Source organism: Camelus dromedarius, chromosome 8, assembly GCF_036321535.1.
Source record: "Camelus dromedarius isolate mCamDro1 chromosome 8, mCamDro1.pat, whole genome shotgun sequence".
In the NCBI taxonomy this organism is placed as follows: domain Eukaryota; kingdom Metazoa; phylum Chordata; class Mammalia; order Artiodactyla; family Camelidae; genus Camelus; species Camelus dromedarius.
This window is the reverse complement of record NC_087443.1, coordinates 21,457,801-21,478,210: the sequence shown is the minus strand read 5'-3', so window position 1 is coordinate 21,478,210 and position 20,410 is coordinate 21,457,801. Positions and strand designations below refer to the sequence as shown.

At 34.7% G+C, this 20,410-nt stretch overlaps 1 protein-coding gene across 13 annotated transcripts in view; it reads right to left on the bottom strand.

Moving 5' to 3' along the window:
• The window catches only part of SHLD2 (shieldin complex subunit 2), a 77,077-nt gene that overhangs the window by 9,117 nt on the left and 47,550 nt on the right, over nt 1-20,410 (bottom strand). For 7 of the 13 annotated variants that reach the window (XM_031461007.2, XM_031461008.2, XM_031461006.2 and 4 more), the window contains 6 exons: nt 18,416-18,636; nt 16,507-18,045; nt 14,145-14,252; nt 7,067-7,261; nt 6,764-6,898; nt 1,026-1,232 (listed from right to left, as the gene is read on the bottom strand). In XM_031461007.2, the coding sequence (XP_031316867.1) occupies nt 1,026-1,232; nt 6,764-6,898; nt 7,067-7,261; nt 14,145-14,252; nt 16,507-18,040 (2,179 nt within the window). In that variant the 5' untranslated portion in view covers nt 18,041-18,045; nt 18,416-18,636. Of the gene's footprint in view, nt 1-1,025; nt 1,233-3,531; nt 3,742-6,763; nt 6,899-7,066; nt 7,262-14,144; nt 14,253-15,728; nt 15,874-16,506; nt 18,046-18,415; nt 18,637-20,410 lie in introns of those variants that run through there. The other 6 variants (XR_010381905.1, XR_010381906.1, XM_031461009.2 and 3 more) reach the window with 6 other exon arrangements.

Here is a 20,410-nt window from a genome sequence, read left to right as displayed (position 1 = left end):
TATGAAAATGAGTGAATAAAGTTAAAATTCAGTATCAAGATCCAAAGTTCCTGAGTTATTCTTAATAATTCAACCTACATAAGCACCAAGAATAGTCATCTTATACAAATTCTGAAGAAAATTTTTGGGCAAATCTTCATTAAAAAATTTAAATTATGTAACAATAAACCTACAGATACATCTCACTTTTTTTCAACCCTTATTTGCCCTCTAAATACATTTGCTATAAAAGCCACTGGAAAATTTTATCAGTTTCCAAAACTGCTAATCACTGACATTTACTAATTACTGGGATTCAGCAACCTTAAATGTATCTTTAAATGCTGTGTAGTTTGTTATACCCTCAACCAGGAGTTAGCATCTTTGTTTATCATCATCTCTGTAGTTAGGAAGCCAATGTGATTTAGTGAAAAGTATTTCCCACTAAAATGGTAGTAATTTGTCTAGTTATTTTCACTATTTCACTCTCTCTTCATCCCTAAAACATACCCCCTTTACTTCTTCACTCAAAATAAATTACTTTAATTACATTTAGTTCATGGAAATTGTGTGAGTGTGTTTACAAAACTCATCATCGAAGGCATTCTTCTATGTACTATGCTTCTGAAAATGAAATTTATAAACACACACACACATCTGAGTTCAGGAAGTATATTACATTATACCAAGCAGTGAGGAAATTCCACAAACTCTCTATCAGTGTCAAATTTTAACAATCGTGTACAGACGATAGTTTAGTATATCTCAATAGTGACTCTGGTTAGGGTCACTTTTTCTATTCCTGGTTTATTAAATGATAAGCTGTTTGTAACTATATGCAAAAAACATTCTTAAGTAATCCCTAATAATTACAAATTAACCTCAAAGGATTGAGGCAAAAAGCTAGGAAGATGCCAAGATCTGCTTCAGCTATTTACAAGGATCTATATTTCACTTTTATATTCAATTACATATTTTTTCCCACAAGTGGTAGCTTCTTTGCTTATATTAAAACTAGCAGTATCTTATGTTTATAAAGATCTCACCTGAATGCTTATCCTCTAGGTGTGTTGCTAAATCTGACATCTTCACAAAGGAGGGTGTGCTTCCTTGGAACTTTGCTTTAAATGTAATGGCCCTTACATCATCATCAAACAGGCACTCACAGGATGACCACGCTGTTGTATGCAACTCTAGGTTTTCTAGGATGCAATTGCGCTGAACAAAAAGATATTTAAATTCCCAAAGATAATCTTAAACAAACAAACAAAAACAGAAAGTTACCAAAAGGGAAATAATCTAGGCTCATAATCACATTAAATAGATTGACCTGATTAAATCAATTAAATACAACTTTTATCACATTAAGGAATTTGGGTATAAAGAGGCAAAATGCGAATGTTGTATTGAGGCAATAAGGAGATAATTTTAAACAAAATTTTTCCAAAGATTATCTGCCCTCCTTAATAGTCAAAATTTATCATAACCAACTGCTTTTCAGAGTAGCAAATTCTTATTTTGATATCTACAGGAAAGATTTTTTTAAAACAATGACATAGAAATAAACACATCTGCCATAAGCAATATTTCCCACTGATTTTTCAACACCTTGGTTTCCTTATTTAGCTAATTTTTTCAGAACAACAACAACAAAAAGCATTTAGATTCAGTTGCTCCTATTTCTACTATTCTCTCAGTAGTAATTCAAAGTCTTAAAACTACAGCAGCACAGCCTTTCTTGCCAAATAATCATATTATATATTAATAAATGCAACTTTTAAAACTACGTTAAAACAGAAACAGGTGTCTTAGCACTAAGTTTTCTAATGACAGCTATCTTTTTAGTATCGCACTTACTTCAGCCTATAAACCTAATTCACACACCCCACCCACTTCCTCAGTTTCTTTCACTGGACAGTTTTTTTTTTTTGTGGAGAATCTTTAAGTAAGTCAGTAAATCCATACAGACAAGAACATCATTAGAAAGGACTAAAGCATATGTATTTCAAGTTGTTGCTTAAAACCAATCACTATTTTTAAAATAGTTTTTTTGTCTTATTACAAAATACATGCTTAGAAATCACAGATAAGCTAAGCAAAGAAATAAATGGCAGCCTTCATCAACACCCCAAAATAAACAGTTAGTATTTTAGTGGCCATCCAGTTGTTCTCAGTTTGTCTGACTTCTACTTAAGATGTCAAATATATGTTCACATGTCACTAAGTATCATTCTGCGTTCTTTTAAAATATTGTGTAATATGTCATTGCACAGACACATCAGAATCTTAAAAATTATTATGTCAATTGTCTATTTTGGGGCATGTTGGTCGTTTCTTATTTTTCACTATTATAAACAGTACAGGGATAAAACATTTTTAACTGCATCTTTATGCATAGCCATGATAAATTCCTATTAAGTGTAATTATTAGGCCAAAGGTATTCCAAATTCTAAGGCTTTTCATATGCATTGTCAACTGCCCTCAAGAAAGGTTCTTCTCCTGAAACTAATACATTGTAAGTCAATTATACTTTAATTAGAAGAAAAGAAAAAAGGTTTGCCAATTCACATCAATACTTTATGAGAGAGGCTATTTTCCCATATCTTCTCTATCAATTTCTTAGGAGAAAAATCATCCATCATTATTATTTTATTTGTCTGTGTTCAATTACTAGTAAGAGTAACTTTTTTTTTCATATTTTATTGGCCACTTTAATTTCTCCTTTATGGACTTGCCTGTTCATGTCTGTTGTCCATTTATCCTTACAATTATTTGTCTTCTGCTTATTGCATTATTTTCTGACAAAATGCAATTTTTTTCTGGCTTTTGACTCGTGTTTTAATTTTGTATACAGTGACTTTTATATACGGTAGTTTTTCCTGCTGCATTTTATTCAACTTACTAATCTCTGGAGACCAAGTAAGTTTCCTTATATTTTATTCTAGTACTCATTGTTCCTTTTTTTTTTTTTAATATTTGAATTTCTAATTCATCTGGAATTTATTTTGGTCCAAATATAAAGCATGAATTTAATTCTTAATTTTTTCTCAAGTTGTTATTACATATGCCAAACATTATCTATTCTTTTTTAAAGGACATTTTTACTTTAATTTTTAATTATAAAACAAAATATACTTTTTATAAACTATTTAGATGGTGAAAGGAAAGTAGTAAGTGAAATAAGATTGGCCATGTTTTTTGTTGTTGTTATTTTTTTGTGGCCATGTTTCAATAAGATGGATAATGGGTACTTTAGTTCATTATATTATTCTGTCTATATGTTTGAAGTTTTTTGTACTAAAAGGTTTAAAAAATAAATGCAGATTCTATACATTAAAATTCAAACTAAAGATATAAAGAAAAAATTAAAACCACGTAATATTACTATATAGAGACAGTCACTGCTTGCATTTTAGTACCTGTATTTTTGGATTTTTTAAATGTGTATTTACATACTTATACATTCACTTTTACTAAAATGGGATCTTATTATATGTGAAGTTTTATTATCTACTTTTTAAAATTAAAAATAAATATTATATCACACACACCTCTCCAGGCTAGTGAACATACACATCTTTGGTAGTGTGGTCCACAAGACCACAAATGATCCTCTTCACTGTTCCCTCACCCTCGGAAATAAGCTCAGGTATTCCAGTTTGTACTTTGTGACCATGTCCTCCAGGCCTCGTCTGATTGAATCAAATTCAGTCTGGGCAAGCAGATTCTCTTTGTTGGGAATTTGGGAATGGAACTGGTCTCTTAAAAGGAAAAGCAAAATAGGAGCTACAGAGTAACAATCTGCTTTCCATAAGGTTAAGAAGCAGAGAAAGTCTATACCGAGTAAATAAAAGCAGATACATGCAGAAGCTGCCTGGGACCTAAAAAGCTTTTCAGCACCTAGTTCCCAGTCCCCATGAAACCCATCAGCACTCTTGCCCTATGTACTCTGAGATACTCCCATATGCTTCCAATATAACCTATAAATTGTTTAAGTTAACCACAGCAGAGTTACAGTTTTATCTATGAACCTTCAGTGCCCAAGTTTAAATATAATTTCTTAATACATCCAATGGTTTGCAAAACCTTCATGTGCATGCACTTTTAACTCTGATTTTTTTTCTTATTATCTGAAACAAGCAAAGTTATCTCCTCGTCAAACTTGAGTCTCTTACTCCTTAAAGATAGTGGTTATTTTGAACAGTTGCCTGAACAGTGTTTCCTTCATTCATTCATAAAGAAGGTATCTGCTAGTGCAGGCAGTGCTGTGATGGAGATACAATGGTGAACAAACTAGTCAGGGTGCTTTTCAGTCACAGAATTTACAATCTACCAAAAAATTTAGTTAATTATCAAGCAAGCAAATAAACTGGATAATCCCGATTGTGTTAAGGGGCAGACACGGAATACAGGGTGATCTGATAGGGAGCGATATGTATACACATGCAGGAGGGCTCTACGAGGGCATGAAATTGAAGCTGGGAGACGAAGGAGCCATCTGCGTGGAGAGATGGAGGAAAATTCACCCTATGCAGGGGAAACATGTAAACTGATGATCTGGAGGCAGGAGAAAAGACTGGTTTGTTCAAGTAACAGAAAGGAGTTGTATGCAGGTTAGGCTACTAAGTCTGAGGGAGACTGACCAGTACGAGACAATTTGTGATACATGTCTACATTTCAATCATGAATTAAGGGTGTGAATGGATTTCAAACTAAATGCAGACGTAACTGTGATTCTGCATGAAGTGTAATCACAAAGGTCAGGGTCATCTGTATTACTCTGTGCTTAATTAGCTATGTCCTAAGAGTCCTCTATTGTAATCTGTTGTATTTTTTAAATATTGGACTTTATTAAATGACTTCAGGAGAATATTGCATTGTAATGGCATTTAGTTCTGAATAGTTTATTTTATGTGTACCCAATTATCCCCAGGAAGTGTAATTTATGTCCGTAGCCTACCCTCATTAGGACCTAAGTTGTGACCAATGCTCGCTACATATGAGGCATACCAAATTCCTACCAGTAATGCATATTTCAAAAAAATATGAATTTGGTATTGGTATCTTATTATTCTTATCCAAAACCTCAACTCTGATATCTCCAGTATTCAGTAATGACTTCTTGATGATCATTTCTGATTATATCACCTAGATGTGAGTTTGTCATCCTTAGGAACGAGTAAAACCAGTGCCCAGTATAAAGGTTAATACAGAGAATGCCTCAAGAAATACTAAATGAATAGACAGAATGCTAACAATTTCTAAAAGTAGAATCACTTACTTAAACGATCCTTCCAAATTGGTATTTTCCCATTTTAATTTTTTAAATTATTATTTTTTTAATTTGTTTTGGGGGGAGGTAATTAGGTTTATCTATCTATCTATCTATCTATCTATCTATCTATCTATCTATCTATCTTTTTAATGGAGGTACTGAGGATTGAACTCAGGACCTCATGCATGCTCTACCACTGAGCTATACCCTCTCCCTGTATTTTCCCATTTTAGAAAGAATGATATTGAAGTATTAAGGTGGATATTAAAACTTAAAAGCAGTGGTTATAAATAAATTTATTGAATGAATGAACAAAGAACAATTATACCTTAATTCCTGGATTCATAAATTTTCAATATTGACCTAAGTATGATAGAGTTATCTAGAGATAACTATAATTCTTCTTCTATTAACCAAAAAACTATTAGTTTTAAAAGAATATTGGTATTAAGCATGGAGCAATCTGCCTTGCTCCAGCTCCATCATAAGTGGAATGACACCTTTGACCCACGTTCTGTTCAGCATGCACTAGACTCGTGTTCCTGGTCAATAACGATGGTCTGTCTGCCATTGACACATGTTTGCCAGATTTCTCAACCAAACAAATATTTATCACTGTTTGATCTTAACATAAAAGTCAAAAGTTGGACTTATCTCAAATCCTAGTTATGGGCTATTAATGATTAAGAGAGACAAAGTGATAGATCTTATCTTTAGATAACTATTTTGAAACAGAAGTTTGCGAAGAAACATTAACTCTTTCAGGTAAAAAAGAATGAGTTATACACTTAATCAGTCTCTGAATTAATTTAGTAGAGTAAAATAACTCATAAGCCAGTGATTAAACTATCTCTGATTATTACAATTAAGGGGTCTCACAGTATCAAAAGGAAGATATTATATTATTTTATTGAAATATCAATTCCATTTAATTCAATGCATCAAAAATTATTAACTTATGCTTTAAAGAAAAAGGTAGTCATGGGTCATCCTTTAAACATGAACATTCTATGGATGGCTAATAGTCCACACTTTTAAAGCAACTGGAATAAAAACCTGGAACACAGTCATTTATGAAACAGTAACACTGTGACTTGAAAGAGTTAATGAAACTCTCCTAACATCTGCCTTATGACCAGAGAGAAGTTTATTTATCAGAGTACTTTGGCTGAATAAAAATCGTAGAAGCTTCTCCAGAATTAAATTTTTAAAGAACTTTATCCAAAGAAGGTAAGATCCTCACTAAAAAGGTAAAGTAGCATACCAGGGAATAAATGGGAGCTTTTATTTTGCTACCATTAATTATGGAGGACTTTTTAGATCACTGATTTGCTTACAGGAAGTATAAAATTAAAACAGGAGAAATTTGCAAAAGAATTTTCAATCATGATCAATGATCAATTATATTTCAAACGTAGTCTAATCTCCAAAGCCTTTTCATCTTAGGCTCATAAGCATTAATCATTTACCTAACTATAAATAAGTTAAATGCTTTTTGGTGTATTTACCTTTTTTCCTTTGAAGTTGAGGGTACCAGGCTGCTCCAGGACCCCATAATACAAGCACATAATGTTGACCTTGGGTCTGTTCCACTGTTAACATAACTTTCCTTTGCTTCTGTCCTCTATAACTGTATAATGCCTCTGGAAAAGGAAAAGGAATATTTCAGTTGGCATTACTCTATTACATGTGATACCATACTTCAGTGTCTAAAGACAAATATCTAGTGATAACCAAATGGTACACTAAGATGGTCTTGTATCTTAATTTCTTTTATAACCTAAAATTAAGGAGGAGCCCCAAATGTTTACCTGTCAGTATAGTGATATCAACAACTCTCAGAACTGCATGGACTAATGTGTCTGGCTGAAGCTGCTCCAATTCTACAAATTCTATCTTGTTCATTTTCTGAGGCTTTCTCTGAGGAAGATCTCTGAGATAGGAATGTTCTGAAGACACATATGCCAGTAAGTCTTGAAGTAAAACATCACTAACCATACAGGAATCTAAGAAAGAAAATAAAAACATACGTACAAAAGATGGAAATATTATATTTTCTTGACAACATAACTTTCTCTTGGAACTGTATTGTATGTTGTAAAGTGTGATTAAATGTAAAACATGATTTCATTTCTATAAAACGTGTAGCTTATTCTTGAATCAGTTTTAGATGCAAAAATAAGCTTGGTATTTTCAACCAATGGAAGTGGAATTATTTATATCTCCAAAAAACTTGCCCTGTTCCCTTACTTCTCTATTTTGTTAATAATATCATTTTTCCACTAATTAATCAAGACCACTATTTCAATTATTTTTTGACTCCTTCCAATACCCTGTTGTATCCGATTGGTTTCCTAATCCCTGGAGTCTGATTTGATCATGTCTTCCCCAACTATCCCAACCACCGCCTAGTCTTCCTCAAGACTTAGAATTTCACATCTGAAGTACTCTATGAGTTGCCTAACTGGCTCTCCCCGAACATGCCTTATTCTTTCCCACTTCTAAGCCTCTGTCCTCACCATTTTCACTGGATGCAACACCGTCAACCTCCTCTCTGCCTATCTAAATACTATATAGAATTAAAACCACTATAGACTTCCAGTGATTTCTCCTTGCCCTAAACTTAGCTTTTATCTCTAACTCTCATTTGGCATTTGAGCATGCGCCCGCTACCTCATAATATTTCTCCTGGCTGTTTAGATCGGTTATTTAATTCTTCAGTTGTTGTGTCATACTGACGGTTTTCTCTCCTGTCTCAATTTTTTTTCCCCATTTTTTATTAAAATACAATTTACATACAATAAAATACACACATTTTAAATGACGGACTGGTGAGTTTCACTGATTAAATTTTAATTTCCCTGAAGGAAAGGGAGGTATGTTTGAATAAATGATTGATCATTGACCAAAAATAAGATCTTAGCAAAAACACAAGGATTTTTCAGAAAGCAGAGTTTACTAACCAATTTCAATAGAAAAAAAATAAATGATTCTTCTTTCCTTCTCCCAGTATCAGTCTTACCCTAATGTATTTCTTGTGCCACACTAAAGCCTCATGAGTCACTCACTCATCAGTAGACCAGCCACTGTGTGCCTGGCTTTATACCAGGTGCTAGGGATGCAAAGACATACCATGCCATCATCCCACGCTGAAGGAATGATCAACCTAGAGGTAGCCAACCCTAAGCCAACACTGGGCTTAGGGTACAAGCGATATATGTAAGCATTCTTAAGAGCACACAAAAAGAACTGCCCAGGGAAGTTGGAAGAAGCTTTATTGAGGGAATATTTGAGCTGCGTTTTGGAAAAATGCCTAATAAAAGGTTTCTAGGTAGTAAGTGGGAGGGGAGAAGGGGTTTGTAATCCTTTACATACCACAGATGTTTTGGCAGGCTGATAAAGCATAGAGACCCATTATCAGATCAATATTTTTATAACAACTTTATTGGAATATAATCCACCTACATAAAATTCACCCTTTTAAAGTGTATAATTCAGTGTTTTTTAAAGTATTTCACAAAGTTGTGCAACTATTTTCATTATCAACTTTTAGAACATTTTTATTATAGAATAATGTTTTCAAATGTATAAAATGAAATAGGATTCAAAAATCACTTATATGGAAATAAAGTAATCGAAATATTTTTAAACTGGAGATAACTTATGTGCCTCATTAAAATATTAAATAATGGGATAAACAACAAGGTCCTACCATATTGCACAGGGAACTATATTCAATGGCTTTTAATAGCCTATAATGAAAAAGAATATGAAAAATATCTATACATGTGTAACTGAATCGCTATGCTGTACACCAGAAACTAACACAACACTGTAAATCAGCTACACTTCAATTTAAAAAAAAGAACTAAAAAAAAAAAAAAAAAAACCAACTAGTAACAGGATGTAGCAGAGTATGCAACAACTATTGTAAATTCAAAGTATGTCAAAGTATCACGGGCATTAATGATACTCATGTTATCTTCAACAACTGTAATGTGATATGAATATATATGTGCTGTTCATTGGTGACCAAGTCACAAGTACTGACAATATTACTGTGGATTGTTGCCTTACTTGTAATGCAAGAAAAGGATAATTTTCAGTGAGCAATTAGTGAAAATAAAGATGCAATATCTTATGGTGGGAGTGGGAGGAGGGAGAATTGAATAAAGGCAGTCATAAGGTACAAACTTCCAGTTATAAGGTAAATAAGTACTAGGATGTCATGTCCAACATGATAAACATAATTAACAGTACTATATGTTATACATGAAAATTGTGAAGAGAGGAAATCCTAAGAGTTCTCATCAGAGGGAAAAAAATTTTTTGTATTTCTTTAATTTCACATCTAGTGAGATGATAGATGTTCACTAAACTTACTGTGATATTCATCTCATGATGTACGTAAGTCAAGTCATTATACTGCACACCTTCAACTTACACAGTGCTGTATGTCAATTATATTCCAATAAAACCAGAAGGGAAAAAAAAGATGTAGTGCCTTCCCATCCAAGTTTATGGACCCTTTAATGCAGAGGAATCAATTTTCATAGATGAAAGAGTAGGAAGAACGTTTAGGAGGCTAGTGGCCATTCAGCAGATGACAAAGGTTGGAAACCAGGCAAGATTGCATGAAGGGGAGAAGGGTGTAGATCTGTGAAATAGTTAAGAGACAGAATCCAAGAAACAATTAGATGTGGAGGGTAAAGAACGGATTATAGAGGACGTCCAGATTTCTGGCAACAACTGAGTAGATGGATAAAAACAAATGTTTTAAGGTTTTTTAAACCTGATACATGAAATCTGTTCTAATTAAGGTTATTTGATTCCTAAATGGATTTTAAAAAACAAAGGTACTATCAAAAGATAATGAGTATAAGAGAAAAGAACAGACAGCATGAAAGATGAATGACAGAAAGAGGGGAAGAGGGGGGATAAACATCAACTGGGTTACAGCAAAACCCAACTCCAAACATCTTCCACAGCTCCACCTGATTCACCAGACCTCCTGATTCCTCTTTCACAATATTTCCAGCACATCCGGAATCAGAAGAGCTGGGTTCATACTCTGGCTTTGTCAATAATGATTCCTGTGAACTTGTACACAATTTGTCTGGGCTTTATTCTTTATCTACAATAAGAGCTTTTGGAGGGAAAAGAAGATCCCTAATAACAAATTATTTACTTAACCCTTAACCCTGCTTTGTAAAAATTTGTACAGAAACATCTGATTACTTAGATTTCAAATAAAACAGTCTACTTCATGGGAATATTGTCGTAACCTTTGATTTATACACTTAATTTAATAATATTTAATTTGATAATACTTAAGATAAATTTATATCCTTTCACATTATCAGGACTATGTTTGTAAAATTTATAACACCTTACTGAAACAAGGAAAGAACATACACTGATCAGCAGTAAGAATGCTCTTGAGTTGTAACAACTTGCAAAACAAAAACAAAAAACCCCCCAAAACCTGAACTAACCAAATGGACTTATTCTTTCAGAAGAAAAACAAGTGCAAATATTTTCAAAGTACCAACTGAATCAAACAAAAAAAGTCTTAGCATATACTTTATTTAGCTACTAAGTTGTGTAACCTGTGAAAAACAAGGCAATATAAATTCCTATGTAAGTATAAAAACAAATCTGAAGTCACTCTAAAGCTTAGTTAATTAGTTAAAGGTTTTTCACACTGTTCAACAAAACCTGAAGCACCCCAGGTGTTCCATGGGATATTCTCCATCGAGAACTAGATCCTAAGATTTTTATGAAATTACTGAATGACATCAACCTTACGTCAATCTAGATCAGCCTGAAAACCAGAGCTTGCTACATCTATCTCTCAAATCCCTTGCAAAATATTTGCATATCATGCTATTTTCATCATTTCAGCACACTCTTTACCCTTCCATTGTATTAACATCTATAAAACATGGTGAATTTTACTGAAAAGCCATTTAGCTCCTTGGAAATGTTTTCCAAGATGTAGCAACTTCAAATATCAACAATAAAAGATTAAACTTAAATCTTTTAAAGAAAATCCAAAAATTCAAAAATTGGCTGACTTCAGTTGGCCAAAACCATATTGTTTTTTTGGTTTGTTTGTTTGGTTTTCTGGTTTGTTTGTTTTTCCCTTTTATTTAAATTTACTTTTTAAATTTTTAAAAAAATTTTCAACGTTTTTTATTGATTTATAGTCGTTTTACAATGTTGTGTCAAATTCCAGTGTAGAGCACAATTTTTCAGTTACACATGAACATATATATATTCATTGTCACATTTTTCTCTCTGTGAGCTACCATAAAATTCTTTTTGGTGGGGAGGTAATTAGTTTCATTTTTATTTATTTTTTAATGGAGGTACTGGGGATTAAACCCAGGACCTTGTGCATGCTAAGAAGCAGCTCTTCCACTGAGCTCCCCACAATATTGTTTTTAATTACTACAAATTCATACCAAATCCTAACATCTAAGAGGGCAAATTATTCCTTCTTTTGCTTTTCTTTTTCAAAAATGGCCAGCCTGCTTTTGACCACTTACTCTTTCTTATCAAATTTCATGAAAATCTTTTTGGGATTTTAATTGGATTTGTTCTGAATTTATAGATCAAGCAGTGGAGAACTGAAATCTTCACAATGTTGAATTGTTTAATCAATGAACAAAGTATATGTTTATCTAGTTCTTCTTTAAAATCTCTTAATTTTTAAAATTTTCCTTTAACAATAAAATTATTCAATTTATTAGCAGATACTTAATACCACAAAGTATTATAAATGGTGCCTTCTTTTTATTTGTGTTACTAGCTGATTGTCACTCCACTCTAGAAATGCAACTGACTTTTGTATGTTAACTTTATACCTGGCCACCTTGCTTAACTCTCCCATTATTTCTAGTAATTTGCTTATAGTTTTAAGAGGGGAAAGAGCCTGTGTAAATCTATATGTAATAATAATTCATCATGTCGTCTATAAATAACAACAGCTTTATTTCTCCTTTTCCAATCTTTTTGGAAATTTCTTTTTCCATGTTTTCTCACACTGGTTAGTATCTCCAATAATATATTGAAAACAGTAGTAATGGCAGCATCCTAGTCTCATTTTTAATTTTTTCAAGATATGTTTCTAATATTTCTCCAATTAGGATATCTGCTCTGCATTTTTTTAAGATACTTTTAAAAAAAATTTTAAAAATTGTTTTATCTTTTTTTTTTTTTGACAGGGGGAGGTAATTAGGGTGGGTTTTGTTTGTTTGTTTGTTTAATTTATTTTAGAGGAGGTACTGGAGATTGAACCTAGGACCTCATGCTTGCTAAGCATGCTCTCTACCGCTTGAGCTATACCCTGCCCCCCTAAAGATATTCTTTATGAAGTTAAAATAAATCTCCTTCTATTCCCAATGAGTAAGTGTTGGATCTTATTTTCAAAAGCTTTCTTTGTACCTATTGAGATGATCATACATGGCTTTTTTCTAACTTCTTTTTTTGAACTAATATTAGGCTTACAAAAAAGTTGCAAAAATAGTAGTTCCCTTATACTCCTCACCCTACCTCCTCTAATGTGAACATCTTACATAATCACAGAACAATTATGAAGAAGAATTCATACTGGTAAAATATTATTAACAAAACTATAAATCTTACTCAAATTTTACCAATTTCCCAGTAATATCCTCCTACATAGGATCCTATCCAGGATTCTACATTACATATAGTTGTTATTTCTCTTTATTCTCCTCCAGTCTGTAATAGTTCATCAGTCTTTCTTGTCATTCATAACCTTGACACTTCTGAAGAGTACTGACCAGTTTCTTTGTGGAATGTCCCCTCCATTTGGGTTTCTCCAATGTTTTCTCATGAATGAAATGAGGTTATGTGTTTTTAGCAAGAATACCCCCCAAATTATGCTGTGTCCCTTTCATAGCAAGGAGTTCATGATATCCATATATCTTAATTCTGATGACATTTACCTTAATCACCCAGTTACATGATGTCTGCCAAGTTTCTTCACTAAAAACTTATTTTTCTCCTTGTAAGCTCATAACTACCTTTGGGGAGACATGCAATGCTATGTCTCCCCAAACTTCCACCTACTAATTTTAGCATCTATCAATGGATCCTTGTTTGCAGTATTTATTTTTCACATTTATTCATTGGAATTCCAGTTTATTCACTGGAATTGTAAAGAGCTCTCCCTTATTATGTATTTATTTAGTTAAGTAGGTTGGTCAGTCGGTTGAATATTTATTTATATCCATATAGACCCATAAATATCTTATTCTAAGGGCTATAATTTCATACTATCTCTTTTTGTTCCCTTAAATTGTTGCAGTTTTAACCAGTAGTTGCTCCTTCTGGTGTGTTCTTTCAAAACAAGCCTTTTCTGACACCACCAAATGTTCCAGGCTCTTGTATTTTCCCTGTCCCAGTCCTGTAATCAGCCACTTCTAGGAGTGCTGGCCCCTTTGCAGACCAAGATCTGGGCACCAGGCATGCTCATCGTTAACTGAGGTTTCACTGCTTCTGTGTTGTCTCAGCAGCCAGAGCTAGGAAATGTATATACTGTATGGATTAACCCACCCATACACATATATCTGCATTTCTGTATCCCTTTATCTATTTATCTACCTATATACTGAAAACCATGAGTCTATACCAATACCTCTGGCTCCAAAATAAGCAAATGAAATATGAACTCCAATATTTCTTAAAATAAGTACGATTTACATGTACAAATTCATTTTTATAAGTTTTTTCATTCTTACTAAAGAAAATAAACCAATACTTTTCAGCTAATCTGTTTAGAAAACATTCTGTAAATTTACCATTTATTTGTATGTACTTTAAATACCAAGAAATTAGTATATTTAAAATGTGTCTTACATTCTTCAGGCTGGACAGATGAATAACTCCCAAGATTTAATAACTGACTGGTAAACGTTGATTGTAGTACTGTCTCACCAACCCAATGATCTTCATGAATAGTAACATCTAGAAAAGGGGGAAAAGAAGTTCTGATCATGCCATAAATTCCTTCACACTGGGGTTAAGGTACCCATCATAGCAAAATACTGTGCAGGCCTCTCACATGCCAGGCCACTAAAGCTCAGGTAGGTTAAATGATCTGTCTAAAGGCAAAAAAAAAAAAAAAAAAAAAGATTTAAAAAAAAGCAAATCTGAGTTCTGAATCTAGGTATGTCTGTATGTAGGCAAAATAACAAAATTGCTTCTGTATATTCAAACAATATCAATATGGAAGCTCTGCTCTGGAGAGAAAAATTTAATGGCTTTTCCTTACTTAAGGCAAATGTAAAAATATACATTTCTGATAAATTAAATATTCAGGGCCAGGAAGCAAAGTAATAGTGCCTAGAAGAGTAAAAAGTACTCAGTATACATTTACCCCTTCTGCTATAAGCATATATAAAGATAATGTAAGGCTTTCTTAAAGGACTTCGATGATTTTCCCTCAATAGTATGGGAATCATGTTCTTGAGGTGTTAGAAGTGAAGTACTTTGGAGGTAAGGAACGTTTCCAGAAGGAGAAAGAGAGCTGTATGATCTAAGATGGATAAAGGAAAAATATTTAGTGGAACTAAACACACCAGCTGGGAGAAACAATCCTAAGTAGAGCAAAACCTGTAAGTTAGAGACAGAGACAGATCGACCCCAGGAAGAATATAATCAGTATATAAAATGTTAGCTATATATGTATCTGTGTATGACTGAAACATTATGCTGTATACCTGAAACTGACACAGCATTGTCAACTGACTGTACTTCAACAATAAAAAAACAAATGTTAGAGGTATAAAGATATACTAATAGCAGAAAACTAATTAGAAGATAATAGGAAAGAAAAGAAGGATGCATAAATTCCAAGTAAGTGCTTCCAAATTATGTCCCAGATCCTCTCTTCAGCTTCAGGCAAACTTATTTACCCATTTACCCACAAATGCCTAGTGGACATTCCAGACTGGATAATCTGTTAGCTCCTCAAACTCAGCCTTGTTCAAACCTGCTTTTCATCTCTTGTTCCCCATCTCGTTTGTGGGCCCTATGCTGCTAGCCAAGTCAATTAAGATGTGAAGTCACCATGAACTTCTACCTCTCCCTTCCCACCTTCATCTCCAACCCCCTAACCATTGACTCAGCCTCTTGAATCTGCCCACAGCCCTGCCATTTCTCTCTCTCTCCTAGCAGGGCCCCTTCCCACCTCCAATCCACGTCCCACAATGCAAATGAGTGATTTATCGGGAACATTAATGTGATTTAGTGACTTGCTTAAAAACCCTTAGGGGCCCCCTCTGGCCTGGCCAGGAATAGCTAGCACAGCATTCAAGACTTTTCATGATCTGACGTTCGGGACGCCTGCTCTTCAGAAAGGAACAAATAAGAAATTTCACAGAGAGCCTTCAGAAGACTAGACTGTAAAAGCTATGTTCGGATTAGTGAAATGGTAATTACCGGTGATGAGGTGGAGGGGTGTTGAGAGCCCAGCCTTTGCCTCCTGTTTCTTTGCCCACTCACTGACTTGGTTGTTCGAGTCAACCGTAAAACAAGTTTATACTGTACAGCACAGGGAACCATATTCAGTATCTCGTAGTAACCTCTGGCGAAGAAGAATATGAGAACAAATGTATGTATGTTCCTATGTGATTCAAGTACTGTGCTGTAAACCAGAAACTGACACAACATTGCAAACGGACTGTACTTCAATAATATTTTTAAAAAGTCAATCGTAGTTTTAATAATTTAAAAATGCAATAGAAATTCTATATCTGTTCCTTCAATAAGAATGTAACATGGACAGCTTTACGAGGGATTAAGTAAAGTAGCAGAAAGGCTGTCCTTTCGTCATAAGACTGTTCATATAGCTAAAGAAAAGGGTTAAAAAATAAGACACACATAGACAGAGCTACAAGAAAAGAGAGAAAGAGCCTGGTGATACGACCTGCATGCCAGCACAGTGAATGAATACGAGGAGCAACCAGAGAAGACTTCTCAAGGAGAAGATGAGTGGGAAGGAGGGACAGAACTAAGGCCAGAACAAACGCCCAGAAATGGCAACACACAGGACACTGGGCAGCCGTGAGGAGACCAATGCGGATGCTCTAAGGCGCTCCATTGTGCTGGTGCCCTGAGAGGCAGACAGTAAACAAGAATCCTCAAACGCTTAAAGTGGGAGACGAAAAGAGCCCCCAGCTTTATAAAATAAACTCCCACTATACCATGATGACCTTACCTATGAGTAAAATTATATCACCAAGAAACACTGTTAGTGCCCAAAACGCTGCAGCCCTCCACAGGAAAACCTTCTTCTTAATTCCTGATTGGTCAATTACCACAATTGTTGCTAAAGGCACTTTAGAGCCAGAATTTGGTCCCGATTTTATATTTATTTCTTTCACATGACATGGAGACAACACCATGACTAAACAATTATACTTCCGACTTTTAGAAACACAGTGTTTTATTAATGATGTCTTCTTAATGCCCTTAAATTCAGACACATTCCTCTGGTCCACTGCTACAGTATGATCTCGCACATTAGAAATCAACTTAATTTTCTTAGCTCTGTGGGGGGTTTCAGATGGAGTTTTAGAATGGCCTGATTTATCTTCAGAGGTCCAACTTCTTCTAATAGAACTTTTGTCAAAGGTATTTAGTTGGGAACACAGGATTCCTGAGCCACACGACTCAATACATATCTCATTTGGTGGCGGTTTATCTTCGTAACTGAAAAGCTCTTCAGAATCTGTATTTTCTTCAAGACCTTTATCAGAGTCTATGTGAACATGGCTACTTCTTGTTTCAGGACAAACAGGGCTAAAAAGTTCAAGGGAACTGGCTTGGTCTTGTCCACTTTCATATCCTTCTGCAGAATCATCATTAGGCTGATTCAAACTATCTTCAGTTACTCTTATTTCCCCAGGTCTTGCCTCTGGTTTGATCGCCATGTTTACAGTCCCTTTAGTTACAGAATTCTGCCCTTTACGCTCCGTTTGAGCTAAAAAAGCAACCTGGCTGGAGGTCATTATACTGAGGAATTCAGTCTCAGTCGATATTTTAAGGCCTGAGACCTTCCTAACCGCTCCCTCGGGCCTCGGCTTGTCTACTGAGTCAGAGGAAGAGAGCTCCAGGCGCAGGTTTTGCAGTTCATGATGTTCTGCTGGTGCACACTTTGCTTCCGGAGCTCCTGGCTCCATGTTAGTCTGTTCAGTCCTACCGACTGCATCCAACACAGCTGCACATTTATGATCTAATTGCAGGGAATTTGGGGGAAAGTTCTGACCACATACATTTGACTGATCTTTACACTGTTCATCTGTGATTTTCTTATGTTCACTGAAGAGCATTTGATACTTTCCTTCTTCAGCTAAATGCTGAACTCTGCCCTTAAATCCACATGTTTGCTCATAAGAGTTGGTTCCATCAATCATTCCTGAGGGGTGACTCTTCTGGGATTTTATAGTTCGTGTTTCAGAAATGCACTGTATAAAGTTGTCTTTCATATGAACAGATCTGCTCATAGAGCCTGTTGGAAAATTACAAGGAGGATCTGGAGGGCCCAGAGTCTCCAGGGCCTGACGGTCTTCAAGACTTTCGTGCCTGCATTTTCCATCCTTCAGATGTAAAGGATGTTGATTATAGAAAAGCTGAATTTCTTTCCAGGGGTCAACAGTAGACATTAAGGAAGTTGGCTCCTGTGATACTGTCATTTTCAAAGGACCAGCTGGAGCACCCCAAAAAATGTGGACTTGAGATCCTCCACTCATGGTCTCTGGAAAAAAAAAAAAAAGAAGAATCTAAAATGAGCATTTGTCAGTAGATTTGTATATACTGATATTAACTTATAATATCCCCAAAGCAAATGTAACATAAACTATGGATCAAAAACATAATTAATAGAGGTGATTTATATTGGTACTCCATTTAGTTACAAAAGTGATAAATATACAAGAAATCATAAGGAGAAATCAAAATATCTGCAAAACAAAATCCTCACAAAGAGACTCTCCTTAAGGAAAATTAAACTAAGCATACTAACACAAATAAGAAAATTCTTAACATGTTCATTTCTTATAAAAACTTGCACCATTCAAATATCAAGTTAGTAAAGAAGGGGGGAAACAGGATTTGTTTAATTGTACCTTTACATCTCCTGTTTTCTTTACTCCATAGATTATGCCAGTAAGTCTAGGGTCTCATTCCTTCAACTGTGAACTCAATTCCCAAGACCGAAATAGGCTCCAACCAGAAGGAAGAGAAAATAAAAAACCAAGGTTCTTTTCAAAATGTACATGTGACTTTATTATCTAGCTTCACTCCAATCTGTTAGCACAATCAGTAATTGCTTCTGTATTTTTAATCTCTGAAATACAAATAGAAAGATTAGGAATAGTCATTTTGTAATACACAGATAAAAGAAACTCACTATAATTTAAACTTTTTCTCATTAACTGTGGCTTGATATAAGTAAATCTAAGTAAGCATCATATTTAGTGAGATAAAAATAAAGACTCATACCACTATTTACTTGATAATAATAGACTTTCAAAAAGTATTTATTAAATAGATCTGTTCCTAGAGTTTGCTGGTAACTTTTCTATAGTGTTACAGGGACAAAAAGACAGGTAAGGTTCTTGGCCTAAGGGAACCGTTAGCCTGGTTTTGAGAAAGAAAAAAGGAGAGAAAAATAGTGAACGTAAACTAATAGTTTCAAAATAATGTCATAAGTGCTATGAACTATAAACAGGAAACAGTAGTCTACTGGGGAAGAATGCTACTGTGGAAGGCAAGCACTGTGTCTGAGAGCATCTAAACAGAAGAAAGAGTACCTGTAAAAGGCAGTTATGAAGACCATGGCATGCCTAGAGTACAAGGTCCTTTGCCAACAGGTAAAAAGGTTTCAGATCATGAAAAGTCCAGGTGGAAGTACAGGAGGTATGGCCGTACATAGAAATGACAGCTATAATCCCCAATCACTCTTATCATTCCTTGAAGATTTGCTCATGGTCACCTCTTTCAAATCTAATAACCTACTCGATTATAATTCCTGTGATTTCAACATCAACATGGATGTCCCTTCCAATATCCTGGCCTCTGCATTTCTGACCTCTTCTCCTCCACTGATCTTATTTTCCTCTTTATCTTAGTTATCCATTCTCATAATTATATACCCTACCGTTGTCAATAACAGCACACTTTTCCTTAATCTCAGCTTCAAGCTTTCAGCTCTCTGACTACTTTGTTCAGTCTTAGACTTACTCCCTCTAAACGCACAACTCCAACAACTCTATGACCATGTGGGATCTATGTTGAACACACTGATCATACCACATTTTTACAGTCTCATTCTTCACTTTTCTCCTCAAACAGCAGAATTCCATGGTACATTTTTTCCCCTTTATGTCAAGTGTATTTTTGTTTTATGGCAAAGCCAAAAAGAACTTTAAAATATTCACAATTTTGATCATCTATAGTTCTCTCTTCCATCCCCAAAATTATGCACATAATTGAAGGTGGAATGGACTCCAACTCTATCCTCTTTCCTCCTTTTGCTGTTACTCCTCAGTTTTTCTGCTTCTGTTTCTTTTTTACTTTATTTTACTGTTTTACTGAAGCATAGTCAGTCAGTTTACAATTCATGGTCCATTATCATAATCATTCCCTATCATACATCTCTAATTCTGCTGCTCTCCTCTCCACGGTATTTGCCCAGCTAAACGCAAACCCTGGTTGAAGCATCACCCACTCTACACTTGTAGCCAATGAAAACTAGTCTCATTTTAAGTTCATTACCACTAACCTCAAGGTGGTACCCAGTAACCTTATATTTCTATGTCCATTCATTCTCTAAGATAGCTCTTCTCTACTTTTTCACTCTTTAAATCCCCAGCATCTCCTCCCCAATCCTCAAGTGCCACTGGTGACCGTGCTGTTTCCATTTACAAGTTCTCAGCAACTTATCTACCCACCTCTATTGTACCCAAATACTTTTGCCCACCTTCCTATTACTATGGATGAACTTCAAAGCAAGTCCGGGCTTGTAAGCAAGGCCATCTCTTCCTCACTTAGACGTCAGATCTTATACCCTCATCCTCAGCTCGGCTACAACAATTCTTCCCTTTCCTTCTACGTCGTTG